The sequence below is a fragment of the Fusarium coffeatum genome (genome assembly GCF_003316985.1).
Source record: "Fusarium coffeatum strain FIESC_28 chromosome Unknown BRIP53273_contig_37, whole genome shotgun sequence".
In the NCBI taxonomy this organism is placed as follows: Eukaryota; Fungi; Ascomycota; class Sordariomycetes; order Hypocreales; family Nectriaceae; genus Fusarium; species Fusarium coffeatum.
The window spans coordinates 25,806-41,990 of NW_022157834.1; the positions used below are offsets into that span (position 1 = coordinate 25,806).

General features: G+C 48.4%; 6 protein-coding genes across 6 annotated transcripts; 3 read left to right on the forward strand and 3 right to left on the reverse strand.

Annotated features, from left to right (window-relative positions):
* FIESC28_01429 (uncharacterized protein) lies at positions 1-732 on the forward strand (the record flags this gene model as incomplete). The annotated part of the gene is made up of 1 exon (XM_031155580.1): positions 1-732. One exon carries the CDS (start codon positions 1-3, stop codon positions 730-732), a length of 732 nt encoding a protein of 243 aa, XP_031020338.1.
* Positions 733-2,273: 1,541 nt separating this feature from the next.
* On the forward strand, positions 2,274-2,543 carry FIESC28_01430 (uncharacterized protein; the record flags this gene model as incomplete). Its single annotated transcript, XM_031155581.1, has 2 exons — positions 2,274-2,442; positions 2,500-2,543. The coding sequence occupies 2 exons, from the start codon at positions 2,274-2,276 to the stop codon at positions 2,541-2,543; spliced, it is 213 nt and encodes a 70-aa protein (XP_031020339.1).
* Positions 2,544-2,772: 229 nt separating this feature from the next.
* FIESC28_01431 (uncharacterized protein) lies at positions 2,773-3,792 on the reverse strand (the record flags this gene model as incomplete). The annotated part of the gene is made up of 1 exon (XM_031155582.1): positions 2,773-3,792. The coding sequence occupies one exon, from the start codon at positions 3,790-3,792 to the stop codon at positions 2,773-2,775; it is 1,020 nt and encodes a 339-aa protein (XP_031020340.1).
* A 3,116-nt stretch (positions 3,793-6,908) lies between these two features.
* Positions 6,909-8,697, reverse strand: FIESC28_01432 (uncharacterized protein; the record flags this gene model as incomplete). Its single annotated transcript, XM_031155583.1, has 8 exons — positions 6,909-7,496; positions 7,545-7,799; positions 7,846-7,905; positions 7,952-8,082; positions 8,122-8,287; positions 8,334-8,392; positions 8,440-8,484; positions 8,538-8,697. The coding sequence occupies 8 exons, from the start codon at positions 8,695-8,697 to the stop codon at positions 6,909-6,911; spliced, it is 1,464 nt and encodes a 487-aa protein (XP_031020341.1).
* Positions 8,698-10,066: 1,369 nt separating this feature from the next.
* FIESC28_01433 (uncharacterized protein) lies at positions 10,067-11,477 on the reverse strand (the record flags this gene model as incomplete). The annotated part of the gene is made up of 5 exons (XM_031155584.1): positions 10,067-10,469; positions 10,522-10,662; positions 10,719-10,836; positions 10,890-11,259; positions 11,331-11,477. 5 exons carry the CDS (start codon positions 11,475-11,477, stop codon positions 10,067-10,069), a joined length of 1,179 nt encoding a protein of 392 aa, XP_031020342.1.
* Positions 11,478-13,912: 2,435 nt separating this feature from the next.
* On the forward strand, positions 13,913-15,757 carry FIESC28_01434 (uncharacterized protein; the record flags this gene model as incomplete). The annotated part of the gene is made up of 2 exons (XM_031155585.1): positions 13,913-14,431; positions 14,483-15,757. 2 exons carry the CDS (start codon positions 13,913-13,915, stop codon positions 15,755-15,757), a joined length of 1,794 nt encoding a protein of 597 aa, XP_031020343.1.
* Positions 15,758-16,185: the final 428 nt, after the last annotated feature.

Sequence of the window (16,185 nt, forward strand, 5' to 3'; positions counted from 1 at the left end):
ATGCACTGCAACACTCTCTCCCTCGCCGCTGTGGCTCTCCTCGCCAGCTCGGTCAACGCCCACGGCCACGTCGCTAAGGTCATTGCTGGTGGCAAGGAGTACACTGGTGGTATTCCCCACGGTGCTCCCTCCGACGCTGTTGGCTGGGCTGCTGGAAACCAGGACAACGGCTTCGTCGAGCCCAACTCCTTTGGCACTGCCGATATCATCTGCCACAAGAGCGCTCGCCCCGTCAGCAACGCCGTCACCGTCGCTGCTGGTGATGTTGTCACCCTGAAGTGGGACACCTGGCCCGAGTCTCACCACGGTCCCGTCACCGAGTACCTCGCCCCCGTCAGCGGCGACTTCTCCAGCATCAACAAGGGAAGCCTCCGATGGACCAAGGTCGCCGAGAAGGGTCTTATCTCTGGCAACAACCCCGGCCGCTGGGCTTCCGACGAGCTCATCTCTGACGGTAACTCCTGGAAGTTCACCGTCCCCAGGAACCTTAAGGCCGGTAACTACGTTCTCCGACATGAGATCATCGGTCTTCACTCCGCTGGCCAGACCAACGGTGCCCAGGCCTACCCCCAGTGCATCAACCTCAAGGTCACTGGTGGTGGCTCCCAGGCTCTCAGCGGCGGTGGTGACTTCACCAAGTTCTACACCCCCACGGACCCCGGTATCAAGTTCAGTCTCTACGGACAGTTCAACTCCTACGATATCCCCGGCCCTGATGTTCAGCGCATCTAAGAGCCTTTCACGACGATTACGACAAGTGGTTTGTAGTCTCAAACTGAGTTTGGGACCAAGGAGTAGGGCAATGGGCAGCCCTTCGCTCTGATATTCTTTAACTGCCGCCAGTCGGTTCAAATTTCTACACGCAGCAGAGCTGTGTGCTTCATGTATCTACACTTATACGACCGTACAAATTTACGCATATGAATGCAATTCACATATAACACAAGTTCAACCAGAGTTTCATTCCGTGACATCAAACCGCCTTTTTATGTGAACTGAGACCCATGAAAGCTCCTCTGTCTGTATTGAACGCTTTTTATATGTAGCAGGTGTATTTCAGGCTGGATAGTGGATAATTACGGCCTATGAATATGCAGAAATGGTGTAAGACTCTTGTTGACAGTTGAGCATTGTAAGACAGCCAATCATGGAAAAAAGGCCTGACGAGGTCCTCTCCTGTGTACTCTAGCGATGGTACGAAATGTATGACATGAGCGTGTAACCATATGGCTTTTGGTTAAGTATCCTCGGTTTTACGACGGACGGTTACTACAGGATGCTACATTGGTACGAAGCGCTACCTACTGCGACAAATAGCAATTTTCGAGTGGCATGGGAAAGCTGCAAGAAATTTACTCGGATTGTCTGCTATAGATGGTTCGAAGTTTGCGTTTCTGTTTCCTATGTGGCTTCGTAAAGAAAACGTATACCTTGATCTTGTCTACCGCGACACAGTATTGGAGGCCCCATGAGACAATAGATTCTGCGTTACTACAGGGCTCAGGGACAATGTGTACGTCATTCTCCTCTTTTTCATTGGGACCTTCAGGAAGGGCGATTTGCAAATGAGATTGTAAAGCTCCCACGGAAACTGAAAGCGGCATGCCTCTTTGTGCTGCCACCCTCATGGCTTACGCGGCTGAAACTAGAACCATGTTCGTATTGTGCTTAGCGCTCAATATCGCCAGATAATTTCAGCCACAGCTCTGATGTAATCTCCACGAACAAGTTTTGCTGCTACTTTCAATAACTGATACAGCCATGGCTTGCAAGGTTATAGCTGGCGGAAACAAACGATTAAAGAAGTCTTACAAAGATTATAAATAATTTGTTAATCTTAGCCTTAGAATAGACCCTGCAATCTCTAGAATACAAAAATAGAATGTTCTCTTTAAGTATTGTTTTACTAAGTACGAATTGCCAGGCATCTTATCACCAGATGTGTTAGCAGTAGACCCCAAGTATAATGTTCTCTTTGTTATTGCTGTGTCATAATTGAAATGGGTTTGAGATGCCTGAAACTCTAGCTAGGTATAGACTTCAAAGACAAATGGTAGATGGGACGCTTCATATAGAGCGAGGGCTATTGTATTTAATAGTGATGAGTATCCATCGCTTACCAGAGACTGACAAACATATCTCCAGTCTCTATTCACTATTCTAAGAAATCTTATTTCCTCATCGACAAACCAAGAACCTTGAGAATCATCTTCAGTCTCTGTTCTTTATTTCAAGAAGTTTTATTTCAAAGTCGACAAACCAAGAACTTCAAGATGAACCTCAAGATGAACCTCAAGATGAACCTCAACGGCGCTCAACTAGAGGCACCAACCCAATGCCCTCATTGCGGTCACGTCAACAGAACGGATGCGACGATGTGCAAGGGTCCCAAGAAAAACAAAGTCTGTCTCTGGATCGTTCCTATAATCCAACCCCAAGACCGTGAGTAGCGAAATGTATCCCTGAGGCAACCCATTATCCCCCAACTAACAATCTAAGCGGAGCCTGAATCCCTCGAAAACGATGAACCGGCGACTGAATAGCCCCAGAGCGGTTTCGGGCCTGGGATGTGTTCATCTGGCCACTGTGACCTTTGACTTCAAGGGAGATGATAAAACAAAGGTTTACAATATAGCCCTGAAGTGTGCTATTTCCCGCGACATGGAAATGAGGATGAAGGCAAAGAGTGTGGGATAGATACTGGAAAGCAAGTGTACAGTTAACGAAAGTGATCCAAAATCCAAAAGTGCATCCACAACATACCCGACCAACCTACTCTTGATCCCCCTGCATTCCTTGCATCCCTCGCATATTCTGAACGTTATAATCCCTGAAAACCTTTTCCCTCCATTCGCCGTTTGCCTCGAAACGTTCACGGAATCCCCTTTCCTGTAGAGCACCCTTAATGCCCATGCTCCATTTGTTCCTCTCACTTGTCTTCCAAGCTTTTTGCCTGTTCCAAGCTTTCAGATGTGGGTTGGAAGTGGCTTTTGTCAGGATCCAGTCCTTAGGGAGAAAGCCAGCATCACCCCAGTGGTAGATACCGAGCAGCTTACCACTTTCATCCACCGTGAAAGCAAGCGGTGACAGGTCGTTTTGTTGAAACACCAAGTTTGAGCAGTCCATACCTATCTCCTTACAGGTTTGTAGAAGAGATTCAGGTGTAACCGAAGTTTCGAGGAAGTCCCTAGAGAGCCACCACTCGGCCAGAGTGTCACCGGTGATCCCAGTCATGGCTTGGCTACTCAATGCAGACAACTCGACACAGCTGTCAACGATCTGCTCAAGCCACCGCTCCTTCAATGCATCATCATTCGTTTCTGGCCAGGCTTCGCAGATAGTCTTGCCAGGAAGAGCGCTGTAGACGATGTAGTATCTATCGTCGTGGACGCCGTGGTAGTAGACCTTTGGGATTTGAAAACTCAAGGGAATTTTGGCCAAGGCTTCCAAGGTGATGTGCTCTGGTGTCCCTTTGCCATCATCAATGGCCAAGAAGGCGAGGCCGACTTGGTAGATATTATACGAGCTGGGTTCCAGTAAAAGATGATCCTCGATGGGGCAGTCATCATTTTTTGAGATTGGCCTAGTTGTCGGCCTTGGGTTTGGTGCTTCGGAAATGGTGAAGAAACCCCCTTTACCATCGCCCCAGCAAGGGCCAGATGGTTCAGAGGCATGCCGGGATATGACTACCCCGCCAATCAACCAGGAATTGTCGTCGATCTGTCGTCTTGCAATAGACTTTTCCTCAGAAGGGAGGTCAGGCTTGTGGCTGCCGGAGCATGAGTCGGTCATGGTGGATAGATGTGATGTAGCGGTGTACTGAGGGATGGGTACTGATAATAGGCGTGGTTGGAAATTTAAGCTTGTGATTGATGGGAATTGAAGCGTAGTAGGGCTGGGGAGGGACGAATATTTATATCTGTGTCAGTAATGCGAGTCTGTCCCTGTTGGATACAAGATGATTCCGAATGGCTAGCATCCTTTAGGGAGCTGTTCATTCATGAACAAAGGTTTCTTATTGTTATTCGCTTAGCGCGCAATGATCGAGGCAACATCACGGACGCATATTGGTCAAGTTCGCACTCCATTTTCCTTTGTTCTAGGATGCTGATGGTGTTCGAGACTCACCGCCATTCAGCTTGTGAAAAAGCCATGTATGTTTGGAATCGGCAGTCTGTTCTTTTCTTTGTTCGCTCAGCGGCGCTCAGTTCATGGAGGGTTTATCTCGCCACATGTTGTTGGGGCTGGCTCTGAAGTTTGCGTCGAGACTGTGGTGTATTCTTTGTCCTCTGAATCATGGCACACACTCGCCCCACCGATGGGCTCATGTTTGCTTGTGATTGTCATTGTCTCTTCAATCCTCGGGGGGACGCCACTTGTCTCAATAGGAAACGCAGCTAACTCCAAGTATCGCCCTCGGAATAGCTGTGGTTGGCGCTAAACAATGCTAGCTTTCTTTGACAGCTCTGTCAGCTCCACCATCAATCAGTATCTGGAGAATGCCGAGTCTCGGCTGCCGGGCCGGGATCTTGACAAGGAGCCTGTATTCCGCATGAAAAGGTGGTTCAATAAATTGCCCCCAATGGAATGACTGACAGGAATTTTTGCAGTAACATCAAGGTAAAAGAGCCTTGAGATCACCCGCCAAGCCCCTCAGTGGCAGCCTTAGTCTCTCTGGGTATCTGTGGAATATTGATCAGTAGCCTATTGCCTGCCGACCTTGTGTTCTCTCAAACCAATTACCAAATTCAACCCCAATAATATGAATACCAATGAAACTCCATGCCCATAGAGTAGACTATCTACATAGGATGATATGACAGCCCTCTTGATGTCTGCTTTCATTTTAGGAATGGACGTGATATCAGTAGCCGCTCTAGTCAAGATCCGTTATGGAGGTTAGAAATTTGGATGCCCCTAGAGTCAGGTATAATGCAGTATGGTACTTTCTGTCTTGAAACTGCATCCAGTCCAAGATGGTGAAGCTTCATTTTCAACGATCTTCCCAAAACAGATTTGACGGCTGCGCCCTGAACTTGCGACGCCTGGAAATCACAGGATGTGACCAGAGAACCTGATTGCCACCTACTTTCATCGGCAATAAGACCAGCAAGATAGTCATGGCTAGCATGAATGCTCCAAGAAAGTCAGGCTTTACCAGCTTCTCGTACCTACCGAGGTTTTTGTAGAGCAACCGTCTTTGCGAGGTTTTTTCTCCCAGGTCATCTGGGAGTCTTTGCCAGTAAAGAAACGTCGCAACGAGCAGTGTTGGAGCCTGGATGCAGAAAAACCTATTGTCGATAGAAGATCAGCTCAAGTCCGACAACACAGCGTGCGACCTAGAGGCGAACAGGGGAACAAACCATCGCCACCCTACTGTATCAACTAGCCAACCACTCAAAAGCCCGCCAAGGCTTCTACCTGTTGTTGCCGCAACGTTCACATGGAATCTCCAGGCCGCAGACTCCCGCAGTGGAACCAGGTCGCTGATGATAATCGAAACAAGTACCGTCATACCCGTCCCGACACTGCCGGACAATACTCTATTCAGTATGGCAGTCAGCATAGACTGTGCGGATGCGTTTTGAAATAACTTAGTATGCGGCAATCGGAAGAGGGATTTTATCGACTTGAACTTACACAACGATGCTATAAATTGTCAGCGGTTTTATCATGCCAGAGACTGTCCAAGCATACCAGACTAAAGCAAATCCAAGATAGGAGAATAGAATTACAGGCTTGCAGCCATATAGTTCTCCCAGCTTTCCAAAGATTGTTTGTGTTGCAGCTCTAGCAAGTCCGAAAGCTGTGACGAGCCAAGAGGACCGGTGAAGAGCGCCGAACTCCGAGCCAATGCTTCGATGTTTAGTCAGTACCAGGGAACGATCTGCATTGAAGATAAATACGGCTGTGTTGACATGTGTTAGCCTAATTATGGGCAACCAGATACGCAGTGATGCGATCGCGGGAAGGAGTTCACCAGTAGTAAGTATAAGAACAACCCGAAGTCCGGTAGCTAGTTGAAGTGTTTCGCAATCATTTTCGGTGGGTTGAGGATCCTCAGAAGGAGGACTCAGATTTGAGGAGTCGCCTAAAGACGATACAGAAGATGCATACGATATAGGTGGCGACAGACACAGATGCTTTGTGACTGCCTAATAAGGGAGTTGACTCTAAGGATGGTTTGGGGTCTTGCTTTCGTCCTTCGTTCTTGGAGGTGAGTGTTGCTATTGCTAGAAAAGTTGTGCGGAGAAAAATGAACAATTCTATCAAGGTTGAGAATAGTTGAGAGAAATTCGCATCGAGCTTGACAAAGTATTACATAAGCAACAATTTGTTAAAGGCGTTCTAGTTTCGCAAAATCAATAGTTACTAACAAGTCACAGAAAGTTGGCCATTAGAACACGTATGCTAGACCATAGCGGATAGAAGTGTAATCGACATGATCGAAAAACTTGTATCACATTGAGGGTGTACCACTCCTAGCTATAGCAAGTAAACCATGCTTGTGATAATTGACAATGGCTTTTCTCAGTCGAGGCTTCCCGTGCCGTGTCTCAATTGACCCCGACTCAATGTTTGGGCCAGAATCTGTGCTACATAGGTCCAGGACGTCACCAGAAGCAGAAAACAAAGCATTATGGTTCGGCGTCCGAACCAAAAGACGTCATAAACCCAATAATAACGCTTTATCGTGATCATCACGCGAATACACTATGCGGAAGAATTGATTTAGCCACAGACAGAACAGCTTGCCCCGTATGTGACATGTCTTAACTCCAATGCAAAGACGCCACAGGTTCAGGTGGGTAACAGAAAGATTGCCCTCTCAAGTTTAGTCTGCCAATACTACTTCTCAAGAATTCCATAAACACCTGTAGCAGTCAACGACCGATAGATACTCTATGTTAGTACTCGAATCTCCATCTGAGGTCTGAATCACCCTTCCAACCTTCCACCTCGCCAACATGCTTGATCTCCTCACTTACCACGGCCCGACTTTGATTCTGCTTCTTCAACCGCCACCCCAGAATACTTACCACAATAATATTCGCGACAAGATATGCCAAGGCCATTGAGTGACCAACCACAAACCTTGGTCCATCGCCAGATCTGTACAGCTGTGTTCCCAATACAGCCCCGAGATTTCCAATACTGATCTGCATCGCATTCGCGATAGCACGCTTGGTCTGTCCAGAAACGTTAATGGCTGGCCAGCTGAGAACCAGTGCCGTGGCGGGGTAGATCCCGGCGGCGGCGAAGAATGTTCCAACGTAAGAGACTCCCGGTCTGGCGGTTGGGTTGGTGTTTCCGAGCAGAATAGCGTATCCTATAACGGCAACTGCGGAGGATCCAGCGATAAAAACCGCGCGCTTAGCGAGCTTTTCCGAGGCTATGGCCACACTCAAGGTAGTAACAAAAGCAACAGCATAAGGCGGTATGGTCAAAAGCTGGGCGACTGCTGCTGTATATCCAAGGTCCTTAATGATAGTGGGCTAACAAATCAGTTAGTGGTGTACACGATCAAGTCCAGCATAACCTACCATGAACAGAGACAGTGTATATAATGGTAAACTCATCGTGTGGAACCCCAAACCATAGAGCCAGCAGCTTGGATCCTGGAAGGCTTCGCAAACAGCAGCCCAGCTAAACTTTTCTTCACGAATAGCATCACTATCTACGTTCAGGCGCTCGTGAATGACAGCACGCTCTCCCTGAGTGAGAAATTTGGAAGTGCTGGGATAGTTCTCGATGAACCAGAATGCTGCCACAGCGACCAGCACGGTAGCAATACCTTCCTGTCCATAAATTAGATTAATGGTGGGATATCTGCAAAGGCCTTACCAGGATGAATATCCATCGCCACCCATTCTCCCAAACCACGCCTGCCATTTTTCCAATACCCTTATCACTGTTAGCTGTTGCGCACATTGGAGGTTGAAAGCCATACATATGCCAGAATACCGCCAAAGGCTCCAGCGAGAGAGGCAGCGCTGAAGAACAAAGAGATCCGGTATTGTCTCTCGCGCCGCTTATACCACATTGAAAAATAGTAGACCACGCCTTTGATCTTGTCAACATCTGTCCCGCATTAGGGATTCAATGGCTCTGGTAACTTACCAGGGAAAAGTCCACTTTCTGTCACACCAAGAAAGAACCGAGCGACAAAGAATCCTGCCTTGTTCTGGACAATACCGAGGAGGGTCGCCACAATGCCCCAAGCAATCGTCAGGGTAGGAAGCCATAGTCGGGGTGTCGTCCGTTTGAGAATAATGTTGCATGGAATCTGAGAATGGTGAGGAGAGGATTGACTTAAAGGCGTAACAACAAACCTCGAAGATAACATAACCGATAAAGTACAAAGTCAATCCAGTCAGATATTCATTCCCCGCTAAGAAGTTTTAGAGAATGCTAAGATTGAAAGTCTGATCATCTTACACATATGCAAATCATCGATCATTCCTTCGATGCGAGCGTTTCCAACTGATCAATATATATCAGCTAAAGAATATGTCGTAGCATAGATTGAACCATACCATTGCTGCGGTCCAAGAATGACAAGAGATACAGTATTCCAACTGCTGGCAGAAGACGTAAATCAAGCTTCCGCAGGAGGGCTTTCTCATTCACTGGAGTGGCTGCACCTGTCTCATCGCTGAGATCTGGCGACGAATGCTGCTTTAGATCAGCTGTCATTGTGTCAGTTTGTTAAGATATGTTTGCGGAAGTAGGGCAGTATGAGCAAATGGTAGTTTTATCTGAACTAAATATGCTCGAGGGGTTATTCATGACGTGTCTCGCTATATCCATTGCACCATATAATCCCTGTTAAACGTTTATAAGGTTGCATCCATAGAGGCTGTAATAAACTCCATGTTGATCGGGGCATTGACCACAAACAATGGTATTTATGATGCTCTGAATGTAACTCTCATACTGAAAGTTATCTATGACATCAAGTAAACCAGATTTGCGCTGTAAGGTAGAGATTGAAGTGCCATGTCGCCATGTTAGCACGGTTGTCGTCATTTCTTATCAACCAATCAGAACCCTGACGATGCCTTTCCTAAACAACCTCCGCTTGAAAACTTGCAGAGGTTTCTCTCACTTATAGGCTGATGTACGCTTCTATCAAAACTGCACTGGTAGTAAAGCTTGGATCAGATACCCCATAGATGATGTAAATGTATAGCAACAGTTCACGCACCCAACAATCGTGATCCAGGTCCGGGGCCTCGGATATATCCGCAAAGCTGATAGTTCTTAAGCTCCCATTCCTGGAAAGCCATCAAGACACTACAGGGAAAGCCAATACCTTGATTCTCGCTAACTTATGCTTTGCTTAGGCTGCCCGATCTGTGGGTATAGCGTTGCGCTACTGAGTTCAAATTTCTCAGAATACCGCGGAACCACAAATTGTCAAGATATCGGTCTCGACTAGCCTAGTGCTAAAGCACGCTCTGTTCTATGGCTCTTGCGAAGATTGTCGGCCTGGGGAAAAGTCTTTTAAAGCTGCCAAGACGCGATAAGAGAGATCTCGGCGTTACCCTTTTCCCTTGGCATACCTTATTAACTAGGTGACGTTACAACGCTGTTGCTTTCACTTGGGAAAGCGTTCGATAAAAGATGCTTATGGAATTTATCGACTACTTTCAGAAGCATCAGTCGGCCGTCGGCTTAGGTACATCTGCAGCATGGGAGGGTAACAGAAGACTTCTCATAAGGCATGAGGCGCCATAATAAAGTAACCGAAATGCCAGTCTAAACTTGCCCAAGGCAACCAAACTATTTCGTGCCCTATGCTGTGCAAGCAATCATGTCGATGAGCTAATGCGGAACGGATCGTACTCGAGTTCTGAGTATACATTATATTGATCCAGACTTGGAATGATAATATCATATGGAGCGGATACCTAATCCACCATCCCTCATACCGACTTGGCCACGTCAAAGACTTGCCAATCTACAAGCTCACTTTTCAATGCACAAGGAAGGCTTGGTGGCAAGTGTCAGGGTATCATGTATAAGTAACTAAACCAGTATATACGTTATAGAAGAAAATAATTTAGAAAGAAGGCGCTCGCTCATGCTCATGGCTCTGATAACCACCCTTGACTTGCGCTTGCGGCAAGCTCCTCAACTCTATTGAGTGCTCGTCGCTAAATGTGCTCAAGCGCTCGTGTTGCACCCTGACCTCCTCCGTCTTCATGACGCCACCTGAGCTCACGGATGCCTTCATGCCGCTGATGCTTTCGTCAGAGTCTTGTAGATGCTCTTGCGACTCCTGCCAGCCGGACATGATAACCACCGAGTTTCGACCATATCGTGAGTTGGGACCGTATCGTCTGGATTGTCTAGCTTGTGATGACGGGACCGTGTTTCTGGTTTCGTGGTCGTTGGGGGTTGTGTTGGTCTTGTTCTTGTTGTAGCTCCTTGAGCTTGACTTGAGTTCGTGGTAGAGCATTCGCCTGGTGTACGTTAGCATTGAACTTGAAGATAACGGAAAAGAATGGAACATACAAGACTGGAATGCAAATAGCCATGATGGAAGCAGCAGGTTCTGTCAAGGTCCAAATGGTAAGGTCGACACGATCGTAAGTGATGTCTTGGCTCTTCATGTTGACAACAAGAACAGACTTGACGATACCAGTCATACCAGCACTATTGAACGTATTAGATATCGAGACTATGTATCTTTGAAAGCAGTGTGAACTTACATCGCTCCCAAACTCATCGCAACAGCAACACCAAGTCGCTCTCGTCGTCGCATCGTCATTCGCATCAAGATCGCCCATGGGAGGAGTGCAAGCACAAAGTCGAGGACAGCCGAGTAGTCTGGATTGAGTCAGTTTATGGTGCCGCCGATCGACGGTTTCGAGAAAACTCACATGCGGCAAAGAGCTGGAATTGAAGGAGTGCCGTTGGATCCCAACAGGTACCGGGGACTTTCTTATCGAAGACTCTGGCAAGAGGCGAGCACTTGGCGAGACCAAAGATCCAAACCAAGTTCATCGAGATATTGATGGTGATGATGACAAATATGAGGAAGTATTTCATCCACACGTTGGTGGCAATTCGGTACAAGGTGATGGCGAAGGATGTTTTACTCGTTGTCGTCGCGATGATACCGAAAGCCGCACCGACGATGGTGTTGAGGTTGATCGTTCTCAAGTTCTCTTCGCTGATCGTGTCCATATGTCGTCCGAATCCCAGAGATACCAAGTACGTATTGATGGCCACAGAGATCATTAGTGTCACCTAAGACGAAATATCCGTCGTTAGCGCCAACAGACTCGAAAGCTTTAGAGATGGAGGTTGAACCAACTTACCTGGGCCGCGATGAGGAACCAGTCATCGTACCACAAACCCTTGCCTCTCCATCTTTTGCAGTAGATACGCAGGAACAACAAAATAAGAGAAAGAAGCGCCAACGTCCATATGCTCGCAAGCAAGCGAGTACCTCGCTCTTCTGCCATTGCGAAACTATCAGGAGAGGATGTGACAAAGAATTAAAAAGAAAAAGGATCTCACGATCATCGGAAAAAGAAAAGCAAAATTGGTAGATTCAACGCCGATCCGATTCCATCACAAATCCTGGTTGCATTGAGGGACCCTGGGCCTGGGGAGATATATGTATAACGTCGTACTGATCATCAGAGAGTCCCCATTGTGCCCCTCACTTGGGTGTATGAACTAGCGTCAGGCCCAGGAGTAACCTTGGAAGATTGGTTCCGACTCCGAGGTTCAATCATGCCATCAACAGCCGATGTGGTAAAGATTGGCAAAATGGCCGTGGCTGGAGGCACTTTTGGACCGACGCATTGATGGTGAATCCACTCAGCACCTCCGGAGCAGAATCCTGTCTTGCAATACGTAGTAGGGCTGCAGCTAAAGCAGAACAAAGTTCCACTAACCACGGCACCCCTTTCTTTGCTACAGTGCAGTAGAATTAATGATGCAGTCACTGCCATCGGAACCTCACGCCACTAGTTTGCAGGTGCCACTAGCTCGGCGCTGGTGGCTGAAAAGGATTCTAGTAGCTTTCACAGTGAGGACAGTGGCATAGTAAAGCAGCCAATGATGTTGGCGAGGATGCTTCCTTCGCCAGGGACTAATTCTCGAAAAAATCCCCTTGGTCAGGGTTGGACGGGGAGATGCATGCTAGGATCAAACACGCTGCCGAGCCGACGGAGATTTTGTTACCAAATGCCTAGACAATTTGGATCAATTGTCTGTGTGCAGAAGTATGAAACATAAAATGTGTTGGTTCTTAAATGGCTGTTGCAATTGCAGGTATGGCATCTGAAAATTCCACGTGGGCGTTAAGAGCAAATGGTGGTGATCATTTCCATTATGGTCAGAGACACAGAAGATCCGGCTCCCTCGGCACGAACGAACACTTGCATGAACCGTGTGTTGGCAGATCTCGTCTCATAAAAAGTGAGAAAAGACAAAAATCCAAGGTGACATGCTGTTATCCAGCAAGGACCGGGGGATCATCGTGTAGGCGAATGTAACGTCAGGGAGAGATTCATAATTTCCCACGCGAGCTAGGGACGACAATCCCATGGAGAATGTGGATCGAAATTTATCCAACTTAACTTAACCTTCTGCATTCTTTCGCCCACGCAAATTCCGTTGACAGCGGCCGCGGACTTGGTCTGCACAGACTACAGACAGAAGAGCTGTGACACGAAGGAAGCTTACCAGAGAGACCGTCGTTTCTCTAGTCTACTTCACTGACCAACTTCTATACGAGTAGCCTAACAAAGGGGAAGCCCGAGGTACCCGCGCCACGCTCCAGCTGCCAAGAGGTACTAAAGGAAAATCTTTTTGTCTATCCTCTCCACTAAGAGGGCCTTCGGGAGAATATCCGCAAGGCCGGACTCCTGTTTATAATGGATACAATGCTATAAGCTCGTCTTCCGAGTCGCTATTCCTGGAGTCAGTGCCTCTACAACAAGTCTCGGGGCCGCATCTTAATCACGCAACGTCTCCAAGCGAAGGATGACATGTTGGTCCTTGGTCCTCGCTACGGGGCAACTGTCGGCCGATTTTTAGGGCAGTTTTACCATCTCCTAGCGCTCCTCCAGATCGAGCTAAACCTAAACCGGTCACTGTCGCGACTCTTGAGCATCCATTTCCCCCTTCTCTGTCAACTAATTTAATCTCGAGGGTCCCCCAACTGCTCTTCTTTGCTCTATCCGCCTCGGAAATAAAGGGATCCGGTACTGGGGACTGCCTTACCGGACCCTGCGGCTGACAGCCTAGTCAAGAGCCGGTGGACGGTACGATGGGTATCTGCATCAATAGCTGTGATAGCCGAACGGGGCGATGAGATTTTAGAAGAAGAAAAATAATAATAATAATAATAAGAAGAAAAAACTGTCGACAAAGACGTTTCCAATGACTCGAGATTGCAGATTCATGGTGGGGGCAGCTGACCAACCTTCGGCGCTGTAGAGGAGATGGGGAAGGGATCGACAGTACTAACTGAAGCATAATTTTTGGAGGTTGTCCGTCTTTGCTCACAGAGTCACAACCAACCCGACGTCTTGACCCCCAAAGTGACATTGCAGAGTGCAGACCATCTTAACAGCCCAGTTTTTCAGGCGGAGCGCAAGGGACCTTCTTCGGATCTAATCGTTCAAGGGCCAACCCGAGTTCAAAGGCAAATTACACAAGCATTAGCCATGCTCCAAGCATGGGGGATGATCCGAATATTATGCGACCATTGGCCCACCAGGCCTTTACTCTTAAAGAACAGCTGAGCCGTGATCGACACGTTTTATTGCAAGTTAAGCCACTGATGAAAGTTTGTTTTGTCTCTCTTCGATTATACGAGCTTCCATTCTCTCCTTCCAGAACAACACCCTAGAAGCTCACTTGTCCTTCACAGCAAGCCACAAAGATGCACTCAAACACACTAAGCCTCTTCCTGGCTGCTGTCTCAGGATTGACGCTTTCCGAAGCGTCTGTTCTCCCCCGTCACCCTCCTGCAGGTCCTCCTGGAGCTTACCCTCCCCCTCCTCCTCCTCGTGGTCCTCCTGGCCCTCCCGGTCCTCGTGGTCCTCCCGGCCCTCCTGGTCCCCCTCCTCCTTCCCCTCCTGGTGTTCCCGCTGTTCAGCTTAGCAACGGTACCTACCATGGCAAGCACAGCGATGAGTTTGACCACGATCTCTTCCTTGGCATGCCCTACGCTCAGCCCCCTGTAGGATCTCTCCGCTTCTCTTCCCCCAAGGCTCTTGACAAGGCCTGGAAGGGACACCGAGATGCTAAGGAGTTCGGATGGATGTGCATCGGTTACGGTGCCGATACCCAGAACCTTGGTAGCCCTGTTAATGAGGACTGCTTGACCATCAACATCGTCCGCCCCTCCGGTGTTGAGGCTGGAGATGAGCTCCCTGTTGGCCTTTGGGTCCACGGTGGTGTAAGTTCCTACCTTACCTATCATGTCTACTCTTACTAACACACGTGACAGAGCTACACCAACGGTGGTTCTCGTGACCCCAGATACAACCTCAGCTGGATTGTTGACCAGTCCGTTAAGGAGGGTAAGCCCATCATCGCTGCCTCCATCAACTACCGCGTCTCCCAATGGGGTTTCCTCTTCAGTGAGGAGATGCAGAAGGAGAACGCTGGTAACCTTGCCTTCAAGGATCAGCGCATGGCCTTGAAGTGGCTCAACGACAACGTCGCTGCCTTCGGTGGTAGCCCCGACAAGGTCACCGTCTGGGGAGAGTCTGCTGGTGCTCGGTCTCTCGGTATGCAGCTTGTCGCCTATGACGGTCAGCATGATGACCTCTTCCGTGGTGCCATTCTTGAGTCTGGAAGCCCTCTCGCTATGTTCGGTGATGCCGCTTCTTGGCAGGACTACTACGACGCTCTTGTCAAGAAGACTGGATGCGCCGACTCTTCCAAGACCCTCGACTGCCTCCGTGAGCTCCCTTGGGAGACCCTCAACGACATCTTCAACAGCACCACTGCTCTCAGCGTCCCTACACCTCCTCTCACTGCTGTCGTCGATGGTGACTTCATGACTGCCCAGGCTCCTGAGCTCCTCAGCGCTGGCAAGTTCGCTCATGTTCCTCTCCTGATGGGCAACAACTTCGATGAGGGTACCGCCTACGGTAAGAAGGGTATCAACACCACCGAGCAGTTCCAGTCTTGGATCTCCAGCCTCGGCCTTGACAAGGACGCTGTCGCTACCGCTACCGAGCTCTACCCCGATGATCCTGAGAAGGGTATCCCCGCCTCTTTCGTTGGCCGACCTCAGAACGAGTACGGACTCCAGTGGAAGCGTTCTGCTTCTTTCGCTGGTGACTTCCAGCAGCACGCTGGCCGCCGCCTCTTGGCCGAGACCTACTCCGGTGCCAACATCCCTGTCTTCTCTTACCTCTGGAACCTCTACGTCAACCCTCTCCCCGCCATCATCGGTGCCACCCATTTCCAGGAGGTTGCCTTCGTCTTCAACAACGTCAAGGGTGTCGGTTACGCTGCTAGCCCCTTCGAGGGCAAGCCCGAGTCTTTCGTCAAGATGGCTGACCTCATGAGCAAGATGTGGGTTGCCTTTATGCACGACCAGACTCCCAACACCGTGAACTCTGCTCCTGAGCACGTCGCCTGGCCCCAATACACTCTTGAGGAGCCCCTCAACATTGTCTTTGACGCCAACAAGACCGAGCTTACCTACACTGCTGTTGATGACGTCCACAAGAAGGAGATTGAGTTCCTCCTCAAGGATGTGTTTGCTTAAATGAGCCTCATAAGTATTGCAAACTATGAGCTGATATAATGTGTAATGGGATGCCCTTCCGTCTGCCACTCAAAGACGGATTTGTTAAATAACCTTCAGCCGTTTGGCGCTTTGTATATATCCATAGACTTCTAAGCACCCGTTTATAACCAATTACTTGCGATTCCGATCAATATCTTTCATACATAATAATATTCGTCACACTTTCTGGTTTTTCATGACGAGCATGAGCTTAATGACCTCGCCTGCATCTTGTTTGCTCTGAGCTGGTATACTTCATCGTCTCGAAAGAAGTTGAATTACTTTCGTAATGGAAAGACTAATGCATGTGCTTTCTATTTATGTTTCTTCGAGGGAGAGGTCGTTCAAAGCATACTGACAACACAGAACATACGCATAATCTAATGCACATCTATCTTCTACTTTGT